The following is a 22,533-nucleotide window of genomic DNA, read 5'->3' as shown; positions in this document are numbered from 1 at the left end:
TTTTCAGTGCAAGATTAATGAGGAATTTTCTACTACGCAGTTGTATTCATGACTAAATATGACAAATAAAAAGTAAGACAAAATTCAAGTCATGATATTTTATGACTGAGGCACAGTGGGACTTAAAATCCGGGGCTGAGTCAGTGTGTGGTCCTTATCATAAGGTTAAAAATTGAAAAGAAAACGTATCCTGCTTCAGTTATGTCTGACAATTATGTCTGAAAGTTTCTTTTCTTTATCATCATGTTTCTCCAATTCTAGAAAAAGGACAGTTATTAAATGATGTAAAATCGATTCACCATGCAGAGGATAACTTGGTTTTCTGGTTAGATAATGCTCCACCTTTTAGTCCTGGAGATACATTACCTGTTGTAACTTAAAGCCATTTTCTTTTTTAATGTTTCTGATGTGATTTATCAACGATGTATCAACTTTGAATGAGGCTGTCTTGACGTTTCTAATAAAATTTTTCAGCAGTGGAGGAACTATGATCTGGTCTACAGTTAATTGTAAAGCTCGAGTTACAGTGAATCAGATTAAGGTTTGGCACTGCTGCTCTAAGAGGTGAAGCAGAGTCTGTGTGAAGGGAAAGATGCCAGGGCTCCTATTTCAAGGAGATGGCTGCCAGGCCAGTGCATATGTTGTCAGGCCTCGGAGGACTAGGATCGGTCCTTTTGATTGTGTGTGTGTGTACGTGTGAGTTTGCGTGCGCACATGTGCTCGTTTGTGTCTGTGTGTGTCTTCCAGGACAGATGTGCGGTTCAGAAACGCTGAATAACCAGTGTAAATGTGTTTGTATATGTGAGTGAAAGTGTAACAGAATTTAATACTAGTTCCGTCTTAACGTCTAATTTTTATTTTAACTCAGATACCACTTGTAAAGTTCACAGACTGTTAGCCACCCAAACTTTTAAGTAAAATGAAAAAAACTGCTAAAACATTGAGAATTACATCATCAAACAGTAACTGGTTTCCAATTCTAAAGCAGTTACAGAAAACCGAAGAAATAGGTAATATGTTTGAAAAGAGTCTAGATTATTCTTCCTTCATTTATGGCTAGGAATAAGTTTTGTGGTAAGAAAACTAAGAGTCTACAGCCGTACTCTGGCACAGCGGTACTTCAAAATAAATGCTAACATCAGCATGCTAACATGCTCAAAAAGACACTGATAAGATGCTAATGTTTAGCAGGTAATGTTTATTACATTCACCATGTTAGTTTAGCATGTTAGAATGCTAACATTTGCTAGCTATTAGAAAATGTGGGGCCCATGAGTATTAAAAACCAGGTACAGCTGACGCTGATGGGAATGTCATTAGTGTTATTGTTGTTTGGTCATAAACCAAAGTTTCGTATAAACAGAAATTTTGGCTTAATGGTGACATTAGATGAAAGGTCAGGGGATAAAAGTTTTTACAGTTTATCCTCTAGGCACCATAAATGTCATGTACCAAATTTCACAGCAATCCACCAATAATTTTCAAGATATTTGAATTAAAACCAAAAACATCAACTCTGCTTCTGAAGCTAGAGGAAAAGTCCAATCCAAATGAAAACGCTGACTTTCTGTCTTCTCTGAGTGCATGGTTGTACACACTTACATACAGACTTGTTTTCATTTGCTCTGTGAAGTGCCTGATGAAGGTCACTTGACCGAAGCGTAGGTATTTAATGAATTCACTGTAAATGTTGGCAGTTTTAAAAACTTGCACCATAGATGAAGGCACCATAGTGTCTATCAGTGCATGTTCTGGCACTTATTGCCAGTATATACACCAACTGTAGTCAGTTGGTGGTTATATTCTCAATGTATGATTAAAGATTAGGTTAATAAAACCAACAGACGCCACCAAAGCGGAATTATTTGTTTTGGACATCCCCTCAGTGTGATTTAAAACTCTTATTGCGTCCATAAAAATGTATCCTTCTCATAAGCCATGTGCTTGGCTTTACAATAAGGCAAACATCAATTTAGGGCTGTTGGCAGCACCTGTCGGAACTTCGCATACACCCTTCATGTGTGTCATAGGTGTAAGCCTAGACTTCACACAGACACACCTCATATGTAAAGCAGCAGCCGCAGTACACTTCACAGGAAATTGAATAGGCAACACAATGCTATAATATACCCCTTTGAATATGTCTCAGGTTTTATAGAGATGCTGTTTTTCAGATGTGTGTTTTCCAACAAAGGACTGTTATCTGCAGTGTCTCTAGAGCCTGAATGATGCACACTAGCATGTGTGTGTCCCTTCATACACATCTGCCAGTCAAAAGCTGTGCCCTTCATGCATGTTAGCCTCATGTCATATGCAGATTCCTTTTGTGGTTTTGATGTCGTTCGTGTGTGTATGTCTGTGTGTGTCTGTGTCTGTGTGTGGGAGAAAGGGGAAGAGATCAGATAAGCACATGGTTGAAGAGGAGCTTTCTTATTTATAGGAACTTATTAAGGAGGATATAGTCGTCATAGTCCAGTGGCCGTAATAAACAAGTAGACCTCCCTGCACCGCCCAGCATCAAAGAGACAGGCCAGCCCACACACACACACACACACACACACACACACACACACACACACACACACACACACACACTCCTTCTTGCTGTCTTTCTTGCCCACTTGCTTTGCTCACGGTGTGATCTGCGGCAGCAAACGTCAAACAAGCTCAAAGTGTGGGAGGGAAAGTGAGCAAGGTCGAGAGAGTTTAAAGTCAGTCCAGCAGGGTTGAAGGGAGGAAGAGGAGAGAGAGGACAGAGGATTGTAGGAGTGAGGGGTTTGCTTGGCAGCGCTGGCCTGTGTTTCAGGGGAATTCCTGTAACCCACCACACCTTTCATCCGCTTTTATTAGAACTGATTCATAGTTTTTAGTTGACATAGAAACTAACAGGGATTTGGGCTCGTTTGTGTGTTCGAAGACTGACCTTGGCCCATTTAGACTGAAGGAGTTTGGAAAAGGAGTTTGTTTAAAAGATTACAAATTGTGAACAGCGGATTGTACTGTGGCTACTTGTGAAACATAAACTGTGTTGTTTCTGAACTTGTCAAGAATGTGACCTGGCTTAATTTTGTTGACTCTGGACAGAAGTTTCCCTCATTAGACTTATGTCGAGGCATCTTGAGTTGTGTGTCTGCAGCCAAATGTTATTCTATGATAAGTAGTGATAAAATGTCAGTTTCAAAGTCAAGATTTGTGAATTAATGGTGTGAATGAGGGTCATTTAATAAGTGTGCAGCAGGGCATTTCAAGAAGGAAAAGTAGATGAGTTCAGTGAATCTTTTTTGATGAAGGATTGTCATGTTGAAAGCCTAATAATGTGGCACGCAAGGAAACAAACAGAAGCTGTGGTGTTCAGTGTTACGTAGTAAACTCCTAATGCTGCATTACCATGAGAATCCAGGGAAAATGTTAAAACTACATAATTCAGTGTTACATTTTCATTTTCATTCCTTAAAAGATGATGGCAATCTGTTTTGTGTCCTGAATATCAAATTAAACCTTAAAATGTGATGAAAAACAAAAAGCCAGGCCCACATTTCATTGGTTCCTATCTACCTGTCAAACTAAGATGGGCAGAGTAACATGAACCCCTGTTATTGTCGCTGTCTCCCTGGCCAGTGTTTTGCTTGAAACTGGACACTGCCACGGTTCCCCACAATGGTGATGACTTGGTCTCGGACACACACGCACACACACAAACACACACACACACACACACACACACACACACACACACACACACACACACACACACACACACACACACACACACACTGCTCACCTCTCGTCTTTCCTTTTCCCATGCAGGCCCTTTGTTTTCTTCAATTCACCCGAGATTCCTAAAATAACGAGTTGGCACATTCTCCAGTAAAGTATAAAAAGTTTCAGCACATGCCACTCACACAGTTCCTTGGTAGATTGGCAAACAGCCACAATCTCCCACCAAGCTCATCAAAACCCCTGAAGAGGGAGCTGTTGTTTTATTAGTTCCTCTATACCCCCATGGGGTGAATCCCAACTCATTCCTGCTTCTAATTTTAACTCTTTTGGTTTGTGATTTTTGTCATTTTCTACATGTGTGCATGATTTTCTCAATAAAGGATCTACATGTCATGGTTTTTTTTGGTTTGTTTGTTTGTTTGTTTGTTTGTTTTTTATCTTTGAGAGATCCAGTAGCTCTTGAATAGTTTAATAACAAAATGTCCCAAATCATCTTTTTTCTTCTACTTGCTCAGTACCTGCTCTGTTTTTGGTGCTCTCGGGTTCATGTCACCAGCCTGAGCTTGCACTGTGAGCTAGTTTCAAATGTAACTGCTAATTTTTGCATTTGTTAGCCTGCTAGTTGTAAAGTGTTTGTTGTTTCTTTTGTTAATACAAAAATCTTGTTTACATCATCTGGCATTGACACTTTGAGACAAAAAATTCGAAAGGGAATTAGGAAGTGACATAAAACACACAAAGCCAGATTGGTCCACTCACATAGGTGTTATTATATATATTATATGATATATCTTTTGCCAAGATTAAATCTAGTGCAAGGACCATGTGGGCATGACTGTGCTTCTTGTTAGTTTTGTTGCAGCTGTTAGGTTGGGAGAGGTTACACCTTATTGGTTCATGAAGTCCGGTAACCTCATGTAATTTTAACAACACTCTGCCCAACATCAACCTGAGTAGAGGTATAATTAGCCAGAATATTTGAAAACACCTGTGTAGGTGTGCACGGCCTTTAAATACATAGGACGTCATGTGTATTGGCTACTTTAATGGATTGTTTTCAGAGCTGAAAAGAGAGCTGAACAGTTAGTAATAGGCAAGCCAAACGACAGAACATTAATCTGCAACTGTTTTATAATCAATGAATCGTTTACAGTCATTTTTAAACCAAGCCAACCAAACATTCTCAGGTTTCAACTTCTCAAATGTAAGTATTTGCTCATTTTCTTTGTCTTATTTGATAGTAAACAGAACAAAACAAGCAATTTGCAGACATCATTATTTTCTGACATTTTACAGACCAAAATAATTAAGTGGATTAATTCAAACGGTATTAGGAAGATTAATCAACAATCAAAATAATCATTAGTTGCAGACCTGATTGTTTTATATTTCTGTCTCTCTGTTTTTAATTAAAAACATATTTTCCTAATTGCCAATAAGAGCATTTAATTATGCAAATGAATCATTATTTTTAAGAAGGAATAAAACCACTCTACATTAAAACTACTCTGGTACCTTTATCTTTACCTTAATTTTATAATGACCGTTTTTTTCTAGTGGACAGTAATACATGTTTAAAGATAGTCAGATAGATTAAATTCACTGTTAATACAGGTGTAAATCGGATACAGATAATTATACAAATATAATAAATATACATTATTCATACTGTATGGTGATGTTGCCTAAGCAGTATACATATCAATTCAAGGACATTTAAAAAACTTTGGCCGTATTTTAAGGGATTAACAACATTAACAGCATCCACAGTAATATGTTTGTTTGAACCCTGGAGATAAACTAATTTTCCATTTATGAATAGCTGGCAGCAAGATAAAATTACATGGATCCATTTCATGTAATCTGCATTAGTAAAGAAGCTCTTTACTTTCTTTCTAGTTTTCTGTTGATTAAGCTATACATGAACGATAATGTTCCTTTCAGGAAGCCTCGGGGGTCAGATGCGGGAAGATGTTTTATTGCAAGTTAGTGAAGTAAGAATATTAAAACACAAACACACACACACACACACTCTGTAACATATACAGTGACACACACACACACACACACACACAAACGCCGACGTATGAAACTCATTTATCAGAATTCACTTACCAATCCATTAACCATCCTGCCACATACTTCTGTGTCACATGTATCACACGTTTCAGCACGTCTCTCTCTAAGAAACATGCATACATGTTCTCTGTGTGTTAATTATAGCCATAATAAGCACTTGGACGGAAACTAAGTTTGATAAGAACCAATAATGACAAATATGGTTTAGGAAATTCTCCTTCCCGCTCTCTCTTTCTCTCCCTCTCATACATCACATCTTAATTATTGTTCCTCCCTAATGTGTTTTTCTGAGATTTACTCTTTCATATTCCACGATAGACAAAGCATCCGGTAATTATTGTCTGTCATTGTTGCCATGGAGATAATATATACAGTCACATGATGGCCTCCCAAGGTGACCAGGAAGTGGTTTACGGCAATGTAGGGTGGGGGGTTACGGGTAAAAGTGCCAGTTGTGTGTGCAGCTTCATTTCTTGATTTATGTGGAGGCTGTAATGACATCATATTCAACATGGAAAGGGTAATAAATTAGACATCAGCTAATGGAGGCTGAGGCTCTTTCTTTGTTAGCTAACACTCTCTTCTCTTCTCACACAGAAAAGCAACCTCCCCATTTTGCCTGTGAAGTAAATTAACTTTTAGTGGGTCTCACATAAATTTTGAAGCAGTCATTTATTCACAAGATTCTGTGCATTACTTTAACTGCAGTGCAAAGTTAGTATTTTCGTGTACTCACAAAACTAATACCGTTAGCCCTTTCATGCTAAATCGCTCTGATCATAGACATAAATGCTATGAATGCTATGAGTGTTTTGCAGTTTCATCTGTGGTTCTAATAATATCTCTAGTAAACATTATCCAGCTTGTATAAAATGACTGTTTTGCTACAGATTAAATTAAATAAAAACATGTAAAAATATACTATTTACTTGTTGGCTATAAAAATATTCAATTTTTTTTAAAAAATAGATAAAGTATCTTGAGATCAGTTGTAACACGTACTATATTATTACCCAAGTTTTTAGAAAACAAAATTAACAAGAATTTTTAATTAACTGTAATTTTTATAAATTACAGAGTCACATTTCTTTATGTTTGTGAAAATTGACCAATGCATTGAGTGTACTTGGTGGACTACGTGTTTTTATCAAAATTGTCCAAAGTTAACCCTGTGCTCTCAGGCAATTTTATGAAACTGATACATTAAAAAATAATCCTTTAAAAGTCTGTTTTCATTCAGAAAGAGCCCTGGAAATCTCCTTTAGCTCCTTTAGCTTCTTTTGACTTGTAGTTGCTAACACAGGCCATCAGCCCTCACTAGGCAGGGTAAGGTCATGACTGCATCTGGAGACTCTTACCATCCTACTATGGTCAACAACACCATTGTTAGTGTAGAGCTACACAGAAACATAAAGACATGTGTGGTGGGGATTATGCATCCATGACGTTCTGGGCAGTGAAAACCCTGTCAATTAACATTAATTTGGTTGCTTCAGATGTTAAGACCACAGAATAACCACTTTGTAATGGTCAGTGGACAACCAGTCAGAGCATCCCCAGTAAAGGTCATGTTCATTTTCTGACAGGTAACTGGCCATTTGAGCATTTTTATCTTGGATCATCTCGGTACAAAATAATGAACAACTGCACTGCAAAAAATCTGGTTCTTTTGAATTAAAAAAAAACAAAAAACTGTCAAACCTATGTATAACCTATATATAACTCAAATTTTGTTTCTTTCAGTTCAGCTGCCAAAGCATTAAGATTGATTCCTTGTGCTTTCTTCTCTACAGTCTAATCCCATAATAGAATTTGTTTGGTCTTGGGCTCAACACATAGACATGACTATATTAAACTCAAAGTGGGATGGATAAAACTTAACTCACAATGAACACTTCAGAATTTTTTTTTTTTTTTTTCAAATACTGTATCTGTGCAGAAAATAGAAACTTGTGTGGAAATGTGTCTCGCTGCGTTTTTTTTATCAGCAATTTTCCATTGAAACCAATATTCATATTGTTGAGTCACTACTTTGTGCTTGAAAAACGTGGCAGCTTTGAGTGTCCTAAGTCATCTTAAATTCATCTGTGTTAGATTGACACATCTGGAATTTGGGACTCTTTCTTTTTTTCTAGATTGGCTCCAGTTCAGTCAGCTTGAATGGGGAGCATCTGTGCCTGAAAGCTGTTCTACAAATAAATATTGGGAGTCATGTCTGGGCTTTGACTGGGCCACTCAACAAGTTTCATCCTGTTGTTCTTAAGCCTCTCCGCTGTTTTGAGTCATGACCTGGAGTGTAAATTGTTGCATCAGTGAAAGGGGCAGTGAAAGTTATCTCTTGTATCTTTATCAGTCTCCTAGTTTACCATCATGCAACAGTGAACTGCAATGTTACTGAGGAGTTCAATATTAATGTAAACAGATCCTCTTTACTTTTATCCTTTCACGTGTTTTTTTTTTTTTTCTTTTTTTTCTCTTTTCTTTTTTTGCAAGCACCTGACATGCTGTCATAGGCTGTAAAAAAATCAATACAGCATGTGTAGTGGTTGCAGCCTAGGCCTTCTGTAGTGCTGTCAGATCCTGTGGTCCTCAGAATTGTGGTCACTTTAATGACCACTTTTCCATATTTCAGGTTTATTTTATTTTATTTTATTTAAATCCAACATTTGTTACTGAATTGTCTTACAAGGAATTTAGACTGATGTTTATCAAACTTACCAGGGAATCCAGCTGTTTCTCCTATACTTCTCAGTTCCCTTTCCTTTTTGCCCGTTTATGAATTGAAGTCATATGACTCCGTTAAAATGTGATTTTTAGCTCAAAGTCAAATTATTTTCATCACCAGCAGACGAGTCTTGCTTCAATTTAAACCACATAGAGCAAATCCACTTCTGTTTGTATCTTCTCATTGACCGGTTTTATTCACGCTACCTCTTACTTCTTACTACTTCACATTATTCAGTCTAAACATACCGTAAGAGGTAGAAATCTTGACTAACACGAAGAAAATAATGACCTCAATTTAAATACCTAATTTAAACTTAACTTAACTTACTTAATACATACAGCATTGAACACATAAGAAAAAAAATCGTTGATGACCACAGTAAACAGTAGATCAGTGTTAAGTACACACAAATGTTGATGGAGGAGAATAAATGTATCATCATTTCACCGTTTTTGCATAACTCGTATCATTCTCTGTGAAGAGGTGGTCACAGGAAGCTAAAGAGACTCTGCAGGAATGTTTCAAGGCCACAGACTGGAATGTACTCTTTGAGCCCCATGGAGAGTACAAATGTGCGATGTTTCCCCAACAGTCCTGCCTGGATCACCTGCGACCTGAAGGAGCTGCTGAACAGGAAAAAGAGAGCCTTCGGGGACGGGGACAGAGCTACTGAAGAGCGTGCAGAGGGAACTGATAGTCCTGAGAGTCCTGAAGGCCTTTGCTGACTAGCTGTGTGGCAAGCTATAGAACCTCTTTAACCTTAGTCTGAGTCCAGAGGAGGTTCCAGTGCTGTGGATGACATCCAGCCCTGTTTCGGGTTATCTCAATCTGCCCTCAAGAACTAAAGACCTGTTGCCCTCACATAATGAAAGTCCTAGAGAGACTGGTGTTGGCCCATCCTAGACCTCGGGTGAGCACCTGTCTAGGCCCGCTGCAGTTTGCCTATCACTCGCAGGTTGCAGTTGATGACTGCATCATCTACCAGCTTTCTACATCTACAAGTTCTTTCTCGGCTGGACAAATCAGGCAGCACTGTGAGAATCTGTACTTTGACTTCTCTAGTGCCTTTAACACAGTCCAGTCTGCTTCAGAATATGCAGATAGACGCCTCCACAATCTCCTGGATTACTGACTACCTGACAGATAGACCACAGTTTGTGCGGCTTTGGGGATGTGTGTCTGAATGGGTGGTCAGCAGCACAGGAGCACCGCAGGGGACTGTCTTCTCACCTTTCCTTTTCACGCTGCACACCCCTGACTTTCGGTAAAACTCAGGGTCCCGTCATCTGCAGAAGTTTTCAGATTACTCTGCAGTTGTGGTGTGTGTCAGGGGTGGACAGGAAGCAGAGTTCAGAGACCCGGTGGTAGGCTTGGTTGCGTGGTGTGGGAGCAACCACATGCTCTTGAATGTGGCCAAGACCAAGAAGATGATTGTGGATTTCAGGACTACCAGGACTATGTTAACAACCATTTCCATCCTTGGAGAGGCGGTGGAGGTATTGGCGGGATACAGATACCTTGGAATCCACCTCGACAACAGACTGGCTGGAAATGCAACTCACAGGCTGTGTACAGGAAGGGACAGAGCAGACTCTACTTCTTGAGTAAACTGGAGTCCTTTTAATGTGTGCGGCTAAATGTTGAAGATCTTTTACCAATCTTTGTGGCCAGTGCAATATTCTTTGCTGCAGTCTGCTGGGACAGGAGCCCAGAGCCAGTGACACCATCAAACAGAACAAACTGATCAGGAAGGCTTGTTCTGTGCTGGGGACTTCTCTGAAGTCCTTGGAAATGGTTGTTGAGAGGACGATGCTGCACAAACTGTTAAACATCATGTAGAATATCTCGCATCCCCACTACCACCTGCTGGTTGAACAGCGGAGACTTTTTTTTCGAACAGCGGAGACTGTGACAATGAACGCTACAGGACGTCATTCCTGCCAGCTGCCTTCATTCTGTACAATGATTCTCCCCTGTGTCGAGAGAGGGGACTCCTTCTCTGACAGAATAGTTTTTTCCTCATAAAGGACATACTGTTCACCTGGACTTTTTTTTTTTTAATGATATTATGTGTCACATCTGTTATATGTCAGATTATTCTGATCTTTCTCTTCGGGACATTTTGTGTGTGTGTGTGTGTGTGTGTGTGTGTGTGTGTGTGTGTGTGTGTGTGTGTGTATACATTTATAGACACAGTATAGCTATGGGCCTACCTTTAGTCTCTTTTTTTTAATATATTTCTATTATTTGTATTTATTTTTTATTTTTATACTTAATGTAGTCTATTTAGTTATTGTACAGAATTTAGCCTTTAATTGCATTGTTCGTTATTTTCCCTGCCTCATTGTTTTTGTGATTTATGTGAAGTGCAGCAGCCACTTCACCAGCTTCAACGAGCAGCTGTCTGTCTGTCTGTCTATCTATTTATATATGTCTGTCTGTCTGTATCTCTACCTTTCTATCGCTTCCCCCTAAACAAATAAATACTGTCTAACTACTAAGTGAGACAGCATTTATTAGTTGTTTGACAGGTACTGGGAAAGTAAAAGGGGTTGTTGTTTGTTGCCGGTACTGTATGTTTACCAATTAAGATGCAGTATAAGCTACTATTTGATCTCAGCAACTGGGAAACCTGGGGATGGCTGATGTCATGTGTTTTTTCGAAGGCAGCTGGAGATTTCATCATTGTACCGAAATCAACTTTGATCTTTCGGCTCCCACACACCATCAAAGTCTTGCTCGCTCAGAGACAAAACACACACCCATGCGCGCACACACACACACACACACATACACACTGCTTGTTGCATTAATAGTGAGCATGTACCATAGGTACACTGTCAGTAATAAGGCTATTGACATGCCTTTGATCACAGGGATTGCCTCTCTCTGAGGAATACATGCGAGAGGATTAAGACGCCTGACTTCCAGTGTGCATTTTCTGTGCGCCAATTAGAAGAGACAAATATGTGTGATGTGTGTGGTTACAGTGTTGTCATAACGATTGTGTGTCATGTGTGTACTGTGCAGCTGTACTTCGAGCTGATGTTTATAATAGAGGCTGCATGGATCAGATAAAAAGACCCACATCAGTCTAGTCAAGTTTTATAACTATTTTTTAATTTTTTTGTTCAGTGGCATTTCAGCTACTGTGTCTGGTCGACCGCATCAGTAACCCACAAAGGACAAAAAAAAAAATCCCAAAACTCAAACTTAAATGTAATTAGCAGTTTATGTTATAGTCATTGCAGCAGTGTGCAAAGTTTAGCGAGTCTAAGATCAGAAGGCCTGATTTTTGTCTGAAGACATCCTGCTAAGGGAAATGAAGAAGACACGCACTCATTGTGTTCTGTGTGAGCTACAACTACCTTGAGTTTTCTATTTTATAGTCGATTTAATTTTTTTATGAGGAAGGGTTATAATCCTTCTCAATCTATATTACTATAGTCGGAGCAGAAGATGCTAAGTAAAATTTTCATCTTTTTCTACTGTGTTTTTAAAGACGGTCGGAGGAAGAAGTGGACATGGACAAGGTGACGGCTGCCATGGTACTAACCAGTCTCTCCACCAGCCCGTTGGTCAGGAGTCCACCTGTCAAAGTCAGCGGTGAGTATCATAACTGTTAAATGACTGATTAGGTGGAAACATCTTTTTGACACTTTGGGCTTTGACAAATACAGTATGCTTTAAACTTTACAGATTCAAATGAATCTTTTGCTTTGATGCATCATTCTCTCATTTCCAACTCTAGTAAAGCAGAATTTTTTAAGAAAGTGAACACAAAAAAAGTAGCTCAGCCTAAGCCAGACATTTGTATATTCTGTTATAGACTGACTTTTCATTCCCTCACAGCCTTTATCTTGCGTAAGCATGTGGAAGCTTAGGTTGATAAATTACCACCACCTGCTGTGCTTTAGGATTCTCTCATCAATTAGTTCTGCAAATCCAGGGAGAAAGTACAATGAGTCGCTATCTCTGCCACTCAACACGGTGGCAGAAATCCAAAGTGCCCTGTAACTGCAATCATGTGCGACCACTTAGATAGTCTGTGTAAACCAACCAGCTGTCTATTCAACCAAGCAGACATGTAGCCAACCCTCGAACCACCGTGCATGTGTTATCACAGCCACGCACGCACGCGCGCGCACGGTCAGATGTTAAATGTAAATCGCATACATCATGCACAACATGCAAAAAGTAGATCTTAAAATAACAACCGTGCAGTTTTATCTTCATGTTGTCTTACAGATTTCACACCCATGTACACATGTTATAGATTATACAATGTGCATTTACCTCAGTACACATAGCAGGTTCTCATGCATAGTGAACACTCAAGAGTTTAAGCCAAGCTCATTGCCATGGTTGACTTTTTTTTCTCACATGCCAACATATAATATTTTAAAGGAGTTAAATATAAGTTATATCTCAAGGTGTTTTTTTCTTTTAAAAAGTGCTTCTCTCAATATCATTGGCATTTCATTTAGTCATAATATTTGCTTAACCACAAAACCAGACACACATCAGCAGTTTTCTCATTGTTTGTGAGCCACTTCCTCTTTTATGTTAAACACTATGCTGAAGAAAACAAAGAAGCAAGTCTGAGGGGAGAGAAACCCCACCAAGAAGCAGCCCCACTAAACCAAACAAATGGGATCTGCTCTTAACACTGGCTCACTGACTCACTCAGTCTGTCACACGCTCTTATATACACACATACTCTGCCCAAAGTTTCCCCCACGCTCCCTCTTCACAAATTGAAATGCCTTTTTGTAGCTGAAATTCAAAATAAACATTTCTTTGATCTAAAAAACAAGACCTTGGAAGTGTCTCAGTGGAATCACAGAATAGGAAAGTAACTTCTCTTTTCTTGTGTCACAGTCAACAGTACTGCTGTGAGGCTCTTTTGGTTGAGGTACAAATAGACTGTGTAAACTTAATTGAAAGTTTTGATCTCCAGTCACTGACAGAGGAACACCCACACATTTTGCTGTGGTTGTAGCATCTTTAAATATGACTGAAGAGGTTGAATTTATTGTTAGCTTTACTGTCATGCTCTACCCCTCTTCCTCACTTGTTTAACTTGTGTGCCTGATTTTGTATTGCTCTGTCTGAAACTTGGGCAAGTCTCCCTTGAAAGAGATGTTGCTAACCTCAGTTGGATTTACCTGGTTAAAAAAGGTTAAATTTAAAAACTAAAAACTTCCTCTTCTTCTTGACCCCCCCACTCCTGCCTTCTCTGTTCACCTCTGTCTTCTCAGAGGGTCTAAGTGGTTCGTGGAAGGACAACGGCTCAGCAGGACCCTTCACCCCATCTAGCAATAGCTCTTCAGGGGGCTACTGGAGCTGGTCTGCCCCTAGCGACCAGTCCAACCCTTCCACACCTTCGCCACCGCTCTCCGCCGACATCTTCAAGCCATTCCGAGTGCCCAGCCTGGGTGGTGTTGGGCCCGGCCCCGCAGGGCCTGAAGACCCCAGTCTGGATGAACAGGACGGCAGCAGCCTGCTCTTCGATGAGCCCATACCTCGCAAGCGCAAGGTGAATACCGTAGAAACCATCTGAGTTAAAAGGCTTAAGTTGTAGTTGAAGGCACGTCTACTATTGAAAAATAGATAGACATACACATGGAGGCATCATTCGTTACTATAATTTGAGATCTTTTGAAAGTTACTCCAAACAGTAAGAAAACAGCAATGTCTCTTCTTCGTCCTGTTTTGATCGGCAAACATCAAAAATGTTCATGACGGCCATTATCTGGTAAAAAGTGGAACAGACACCACCTGCCAAATCCCACCTGGGTAGACCCCTGGATTAACCCTTACTGCTCTGAAAGATCACGTATGTTGTGTTTTAATACAACAACAGAGTCCTGATTTAGTCGTTCTTAGGTACATTTTTCCTAGCTGAACAAGCATGAAATAGTTCACTACCCGTTAACTCAGTTTTCAAAGAACTACTGACATTTAAAATGAGTGATCACAGAGTGGGTTGGAAGCCAGATAGTTCTTAATGTAACTGCTGGACCATTTACACTAAAACTTGAGGCTAGCGTTTTCAGACGTGTTTTTGGAAAAAGTTTGGATTTGAATATAAAAAATGCAGTGGGAATAATGGCTCAGTGTAGACGGAAGGCTAAAGTGGAGAAAAAAAGATTCATTGTCAGATTTAGCCAGTTTATAATGGACGTGGTATTATGAGTAGCTTTCAAAATAATAAACCTCTGAAGAGTTATTTTTAAAAGCTATTTTCTCTCGGGCTTCAAGTTCCAGTTAAATTGCCCAATTACTACGTCAATTCTCACAGTTTCTACGAAATTAAAATTGTTTTGTTGTCATGACCTTATGTGCCCCAGAAATAGTTGCAGCTGTAGGAACTTATTTTATTACGGTGTGGAGCTGTCGTAGATTCACACATTAAAAGGGGTTTAAAAGAGACTGGCAGAAGTTCTCCTGATAACAGGCAGATCTCTCAATAAGAAAAGGGTGAGGAGCTTGTCTTTGAGGTGCTGTCAGATGTACTTGAAACTGACAAGCTGGTTGATTCCCTTCTCCAACACAGTGTGGTGGTAACCAGTCAGGTTATGGATGTATTGAGACTTACTGTAGACGTCTACAGCCAGAGTCTATATTTAGACTCTGACTGAGTGATAGGCAGAGATGAAAAGGGGACGGGAAGGGGGGCACAGCCTTTTGCTGCTGTGGTAGTTTTGTATTTGCTATACAGATGTTATAAGAACAACACACACACGCATACTGTACACTCTTTCCTCCTCAATCGTCATTTTGCCTCGTCTCATTTCTATACACCACTGACAGCTCATCACATCCACAGCTCGGTGTCACTCTTTATTTTTTCAAATGTATATTGCTTTGTCTCTCTCTCCTTTTATCTTTGTCGCTCTCCTTATCAGTGTTACTGTGTCCTGCGCTGTCAGTATCATCCATCTCTCCCTCCTGTGACTCTCTCCCCTTTTTTCCTTCCCACTTCCTTTCCTGCGCTCTCCCTTGTTTTTTTTCCCCTCGCTCTGTATGTGTGTGTGTCCCCTGGACGTTTGCCCTTCATAATTACCTCTCAGCCTTCATATGCAGACGCTCTGCAACCACAGTAATGATTTTAATACCTGCTATAGCAAATGTAAAGATCCTGCCGACTTCATGGCTAGATGAGAGAATGGAGCGTGGATAGAGACAAAAACAGTTTCTGTAAAAGCTTGGATAACAGTGGCGTTGACTTACATAAACACACACACACAGTCACACTCTCACATACAAACACACACACACACACACACACACACACACACACACACACACACACACACACACACACACACTACATATGCGATGCCAAGGTTTCACATGAAATTATCTACATGCTCCTCTTGTGCTCTCGCTTCTCTCTTGGCAAGACAATACCATTTGGAGCTCCCCATTTAATTAACTGTGAAATGCTTCTTTAAAGGGAATAACACACACTGACACACATGCACAGTGATACACACAAAACAGGCTTCTTTTACCCAAAGACAAAACACTGCACAGGGGACGGATGATTGCTGTGTGTGCATGTGTTTCTGCAAGGAGGAGGAAAATGTTTTTTTTTAAAAAAACAAAACATCTTGTCAAAATTAAATCTGCCCCTTCAACAATAGTTTGATAGACGGGTCTATAAGACCATTTATAATGGCTCGGAGCGGGGGAACGGGAGGGCAGAGAGAAGGCTCACAGGGCCTTTCACTCCATGAAAAACAATGTGTAGTCTCGTCAGGAGGCCGATGGTGTAATTACAGTAGACGGATCAAAGCTACAGGAGCAACACCAGCTCACAACCAGAGGAAAATCTATTGTTATTTGGCATTGTTCATCTCTTAGTTAAAAGTGTGTTCAGAATGGCTCCATCTAAGGATGTTATAGTAAAGCTCCGTGTCCATTTAGCACATTCAAGGTATAGCAAAGATGCGTAACAGTGTGAAGTTGAATTGTTGTCAGTATGCAGTGAAAACATCGTCAACCAAACTGTGATGTTGAATAAATGTTTTACTGAAGTGATTAGGTTTGACAGCATACAAAAATGATCAACATTTAATCAGTAGAAGATGAACCACATGTATCTACCTCACCTCACTATACTTACTCTTACAAGGATTCATTTAAGCCAAAACTGTTGGTTTAAGATTTACAAAGGGATTTATAGCAAATTGACTCGTGCAAATGTGTGACACCATTAAAACAAAACAATGATAGCTATTTGACAAAATACAATGTACAGCAACATCAAGCTGAACCCGTGCTTTTATAGCTTTAATACTCTATGTAGCCTTTAAATCGATGAGCCTTTTTTTGTAAAACTGGATTTGAAGAGATTGAAGAGAGTATTTTTGAGAGAGTAGTGACAGTGGCCTCAGGAGTAGTTAAATCTAGTATTTAATTTCATTAACTAGACATTATCTTATGAGTGACATGGTAATATTGACTATAATAGCCATATGTTTTATTGTACTTACTGACAAAGACTTACTGAAAAAGAAAAAAAAAAAACAACTAACTTGGGGTTACCATCTCTTTCTGTTGGTAAACATTTTTGAGCTCCTGTGTTTCCTTGACTGCAGCTGCTGCCTGTTGTGTGTTTCCTGCAGAACTCCATGAAGGTGATGTTCAAGTGCCTGTGGAAGAACTGTGGCAAGGTGCTGAGTACTGCTGCTGGCATCCAGAGACACATCCGTACCATCCACCTGGGGTAAGACACCAACACACAGGCGCACACACTGCATACCTTAGCATCCACTCACACCCTCAAAAAGCCTCTGTCACTTGCTCTCTGACTTTCAACGAGCTTCATGTCAGAACAGCAGGGTAATGGTTGGTGGATTATCACCTGTTCTGGTTGCGAGGGGGAGGTGATAGGTGAAGGAAAACGAGCAAGGCAGAGAACAGTGATATCAGATTGATCACACATTTATACTGACATTCAGTTAAACCGAGGGCCTCTCTGTCCTACGCTGATCAACTGCACACAACTGTGTTATGATGGTTGGAGAGTGACATTAATGTTGCAGGAGCGCAGGGATTGCATGTGATCACATGGACACATTTTTCTTCGCACTTAACTCGTGCACACGTGGACTAATCGGCATTCATGGGGAAACTTATTTTTATTTTCAGCCTGTCTTTCCTCCCCTGTCTATCGCCCCTCACTATCTGTATCCTCTATTTCTGTTGTCAGGCGTAGCTGTGACTCGGACTGCAGTGACGGCGAGGAGGACTTCTACTACACGGAGATCAAGCTCAACACGGACTCAGTGGCCGATGGGCTCAGCAGCCTGTCCCCCGTGTCGCCCTCCGTCCTCTCTCCCCCTCCTCCTCCCCCCTCTCCTCTCCCTTCTCTCAATCAGCTGTCGGACTCCCACAGACCCCTGAAGTCCTCTGACACCAAGGAGCCTCACGCTGGCGGTACCACCCCGCTCAGCCGCTCCGCGCCCAGCGCTCTCTACCTCATCCACACGGACCATGCCTACCAGGTGAGCATGTGCGCATGTACACACACTTGCACAGATTAAGATCAATGTACAACACACAACACACGCTCAGACTCAACAGGAAGATAAAAGATCAATGCATTCTCTTGATCAGCATACACACAACAGCACACTTATCGACGCACAAAATGTACATATTGTCTCTCGCACACCACTATCAGGTTCCTCACTATCCTGATTATGTGTCACAATGTTTATACAATGTAGATACTATAGCGCAGAGCTCCAGTTTTTCTTTTCAGTAAGTAATAAAAATAAGACATTTTATTTCACACAGTTTTTCATGAAAAGAAAAAAGTGTACTTCAGAGTGCTAAAATTGAGAAGTGAGACAGACAGTACAGCAAACCAAGCATCAGTCAATATTGTGAGAAGGCAAGACAGACTTAGAAATCAGGACTTTGTTCATTAAAAAGTGATGAGGAGGGATAGTAGAAAGTTGTTCCACAGATATTGTTCCTGTGGAATGGAATGAATGCCATTTTGTCCCTTGACCTTTGCCCTCAGGCCACGGCTCCAGTGTCCATCCCGTCCAGCAGCAGTAACTCGTCCGGCTCAGCCTCCACCAGTTTCACTCCCACCAACAGCTCCAGCTTTAGCATCTCCTGGCAGTCGCCTCCCGTCACTTTCACTGGGAACACGGTGAAGAACCTTTAATGCACATGCGAGACCACACATTTACTCTCAGCAATTACACACATATTGCTCCTTTGGATTTTCACGATCGCAGTTCTGTCTTCCCTCTGCAGGTGTCTCCCAGTAAAAGCCAGGGATTTGGCGAACAGCGCTCCCAGACCATCGCTGTCCTCTCCTCCCCTCCCAGAGCCACCACTGCCCTCAGGTACTTAGACCTTGGTAGTTTTAATTAAAGACCAAATCAATTGAAGGCACAGGTCGAATACTACAAGGAAACAACTCAAATTAAATCCAAAGCATCTAATATGATTTTCTGCTTAGATTAGACCTCAACAAGTGAAAATCTCCTCATTTGGTAAAAGATGAAAAATGGAGTATTGACTCTTACAAAATAGGTCAAAGTCTCTTAATTAAAAACAAGTCAGCTCCGCTCAGCCTCTGATTTGCTTAATCCACTTCAATACGGAACCGTGCTGTTTTAGATTGTATGATTTATGTTTTGTGTCTTATTTACTGCATCGGGACACAAATAATCACGTAGGACTTAATCAGAACTAAAGTGAACCAGGCAGTTTGATGCTAATGAAAACTGAAGGTGCTTTGTTCTCTACTGATGATTGTTTACTCGCAATTCGAAATAAAGTAAGTTCCTAAGTGGCCATGCTTAAAGGAATAGTTCAACATTTTGGGAAATATGCTTAGTCAGTTTCTGGTGGAGAGTTAGTGGAGAAGTTTGATACCACGCTCATATCTGTCCATTAAATATAAGTCTAAACCCAACCAGCTCTGGGGTACAAACATCTGTTATTCTCCATATCTCCTCTCCTCAGTCGGAAGGTGCGCGGCGAGGGGAAGAAGTGCCGTAAAGTATACGGGATGGAGAACCGCGACATGTGGTGCACTGCCTGCCGCTGGAAAAAGGCCTGCCAGAGATTCACCGACTGAGCGTTCCCCACCAGCGCAGCGGCACTGCTGTCTTTGCAAGAGGAAGTGGGGAGGGGCATCATTTTGCATGCATTTGGTTTTCTTCAGCTCAAAATCTCAACTGTCCCTCAAGCTTCGGCTCCACCCCTGTTCTCGCCCCCCTCAGCTCCCCGAACCATTCCAGCTGTGGAAGCGCCGAAGGACGGTGGAGTCACCTTTTACATTGCCGTCCAGGATTCCCAGTACTGCCTCGCCATTCCCATTAATCCCAGTTTTGGGAAACCCCAGTGCAGCTAAACAGTGTAAAGAAAAAAATTAATCTAAAGATTTCTGTCGTTTTTTATGTTGGGTTCAGTATTGCATCTTTCTATGTTTTGTAAAGCTCTGGTTTTTAAAAGGAAAGTCTAGTCAAAGAAGGAGTCCAGAAAAAAGGCCAACAGCTTTTTTGTGTGTTTTGTCAAAAGAAAAAAAAATCACTTTTTTATCCAAAAGAAAAATGAGCCTCTTTGCTGCAGTTTTTGAAGAGCGTTATATAAAAACATTGAGGTAAAGCTCGCAGTTTTGGTTCTTCCTTCAACTTGTTCATCTCTTGTTTGATTTCTGGACTTTTTGAGGTGATTTTTTTTTTTTTCTTTTCTTTTTAATCACTGACATCACAGCCTCTCCCAGACTCTCACCTATTCTTCAATCCTGACAGCCCCGAGGGAATGTACAGCAGAGCCGGGAAGGGCAGGTTGACAGGTAGAAAGAGAAGGAGGAAGAGAGACACGCAAGGTGAACGATCAATGCAAAAAAGACACAATTTACAGTCGAGGAACGCAGTTGGGCCATGCCAGTGATTTACCACGTAAAACCGCATCAGCATTCACACAAACATATGTATTTCCAAACAATCGTAACAGAAGACGGAAACTGTTTTTTATGTCACTTTTTTATCCGGTTGATTCATTTTCTTTGTTTTATCAGGGATGTGATCTAAAGAAAGCAAAAACCAGCAGCTAAAACTTGGGGTTATACTTTGAACAGCACTATCTCAATAGCTTCTCTTCTTCATTACACGACTTTGCAACCAAAAACTCCTTCATCTTGTTCTTTATGTTTATGGATCTTGTTAAGGTGCCACGTTTACTGTCGTTGATGTAGTTTTTTTTTTTTTTTCATTTTTGGGGGGGAAAACCAAGACCGTTTACCTACCAACTGTTCAAGAAAGTGTGTTCAAAGACCTTCTTGAGAGCACTGGGAGCATGAAGTGCGAGGCCATATAAAGATAAACATCTATCACCACATACAGAGAGACAAAGAGTGCCGCCCTCCTCACCCAACTTTCACAGCCCTCAAAGGGAACAAAATAACTTTGTGTTTACGTACACCACGGAGGTGCATCTTGATGACCTGTTAACCAAAGGGGGAGGGCCGAAAATCAAAAGTGAGGCACTTGCACTGTATGTGTGTAACGGAGCACTCGGTACCTCTGTTAACACCCGTTGTTACTTTTAGAGAGCTGACACTCTTCAGATTTTTTTCCACTATGCTCCCTCTATTTCCAGCTTAACTGGTTATCAAAGTAAGTAACAGAAAAAAAAAAAAAGCAGATAATGCTTCTCCCGCTTTTTTGAACCATTATATGCTCCAAGAGTTTTGGAGAACTGTGGAAAAAGTTATTAGCACTTGATTATTTGTTGTTTAAAGTTCACTGTACCTTTCATTCACTTGGCATCATGCAAGCAAAGCTTGGGCTTGAGCTTTCATTAGAGTCCTTGTGATCGGCACTTAAACTTTGTAAATGACGAGGTGAAAAGAGGTAAAGAGTGGTGAAGATTGGTGAAAGTAATGCCGTTATCTCCTTTGTCATTTGAATGTGTGTTCATTTGAAATACGGGCTCCTTGTTGGCTCAAAGGCAGGAAACAAAATCACAAGGCCAAATAGTTTACAGATGTTGACTTTGTCATCTGATGCTGCGTTCTACTTTATTACAATGTAGTGAAAGTGGTAGTAGTGTCTTGTGTTCCAGCCAAGGCAAATGCTCCAACCAGCAGGGACATTGTGATTTTGTTTATGCATTTACTCTCTGCATTCTATGAAATTAGTTTGAATGCACGCTGAAATCTTTGTTGGCATTTCTGTCGCACACAATCATGTTAGATCAGAATTATTCAAAACCAACACCAGCTAATAAACTCACATGCTCGCCCATTTTAAAATTCAGTACTTCTGCACCTGAAAATCGTAGCTCTGTTATGTTTGCTCAGCTGTTTCTATTTTGTCTATTTTTTCCAGGCTGTTCATGTATATATGTAGTTCTTGTATTTTCTCTGAGCTCCATGTTTATGACCCATTACCTCGGTCATTACATTTGCCACCTGATGAACAAGACAGGTTCGAGTATGATATTGCGTGAGGAAATAATGTACCGTTCAGCCTGTCAGGCTTCTGTTGTTTTGAATATAGGGATAGCCTTAAAGTCACTCTTAAAAAAATAACTGTGCTTCTTCTATGTCATTGCATTGATGTTTCAGTAAGAAGTATTTAGATTATCCCAAAACTGATTTTCCGTTGTATTATGTGGACGTATTATTGTTTGAGAAAAGACAAATCTATATATACGTAAAGAAAAAACGTGGGAATTTAAATTCAAAGCAAAAAAAAAAAAGATGTTGATTTGGATGTTTTTTTATTTTTTTCATATATATACATATATGTACATATACATATATAGACATATATGTATATATATACACACACACACACACATATATATATATATGTGTATGTGTGTATAAAATATATATATATATATATATATATATATATATATACTGTTTATGAATTTTTTTTTCATGTTCTGCTGAAGGAAATCTTTGTGGACATATTTTCCCTGCAAGCCAAGCTTGTTATGCTCTTTTGAGTGAG

General features: G+C 40.1%; 1 protein-coding gene across 3 annotated transcripts in view; it reads left to right on the top strand.

Annotated features, from left to right (window-relative positions):
- Nucleotides 1-22,279, top strand: part of znf704 (zinc finger protein 704) — a 51,919-nt gene extending 29,640 nt beyond the window's left edge. For all 3 annotated transcript variants that reach the window (XM_040122770.1, XM_040122769.1, XM_040122771.1), the window contains exons 3-9: nucleotides 12,030-12,133; nucleotides 13,789-14,066; nucleotides 17,164-17,264; nucleotides 17,751-18,045; nucleotides 18,570-18,704; nucleotides 18,812-18,903; nucleotides 19,529-22,279. In XM_040122770.1, the coding sequence (XP_039978704.1) occupies nucleotides 12,030-12,133; nucleotides 13,789-14,066; nucleotides 17,164-17,264; nucleotides 17,751-18,045; nucleotides 18,570-18,704; nucleotides 18,812-18,903; nucleotides 19,529-19,643 (1,120 nt within the window). In that variant the 3' untranslated portion in view covers nucleotides 19,644-22,279. The remainder of the gene's footprint in view (nucleotides 1-12,029; nucleotides 12,134-13,788; nucleotides 14,067-17,163; nucleotides 17,265-17,750; nucleotides 18,046-18,569; nucleotides 18,705-18,811; nucleotides 18,904-19,528) is intronic.
- The last annotated feature ends 254 nt before the right edge of the window (nucleotides 22,280-22,533 follow it).

The sequence above is a fragment of the Xiphias gladius genome, chromosome 24 (assembly GCF_016859285.1).
Source record: "Xiphias gladius isolate SHS-SW01 ecotype Sanya breed wild chromosome 24, ASM1685928v1, whole genome shotgun sequence".
NCBI lineage: Eukaryota > Metazoa > Chordata > Actinopteri > Istiophoriformes > Xiphiidae > Xiphias > Xiphias gladius.
The sequence above is the reverse complement of the archived record's forward strand: the minus strand, read 5'-3'. Positions and strand labels throughout refer to the sequence as shown.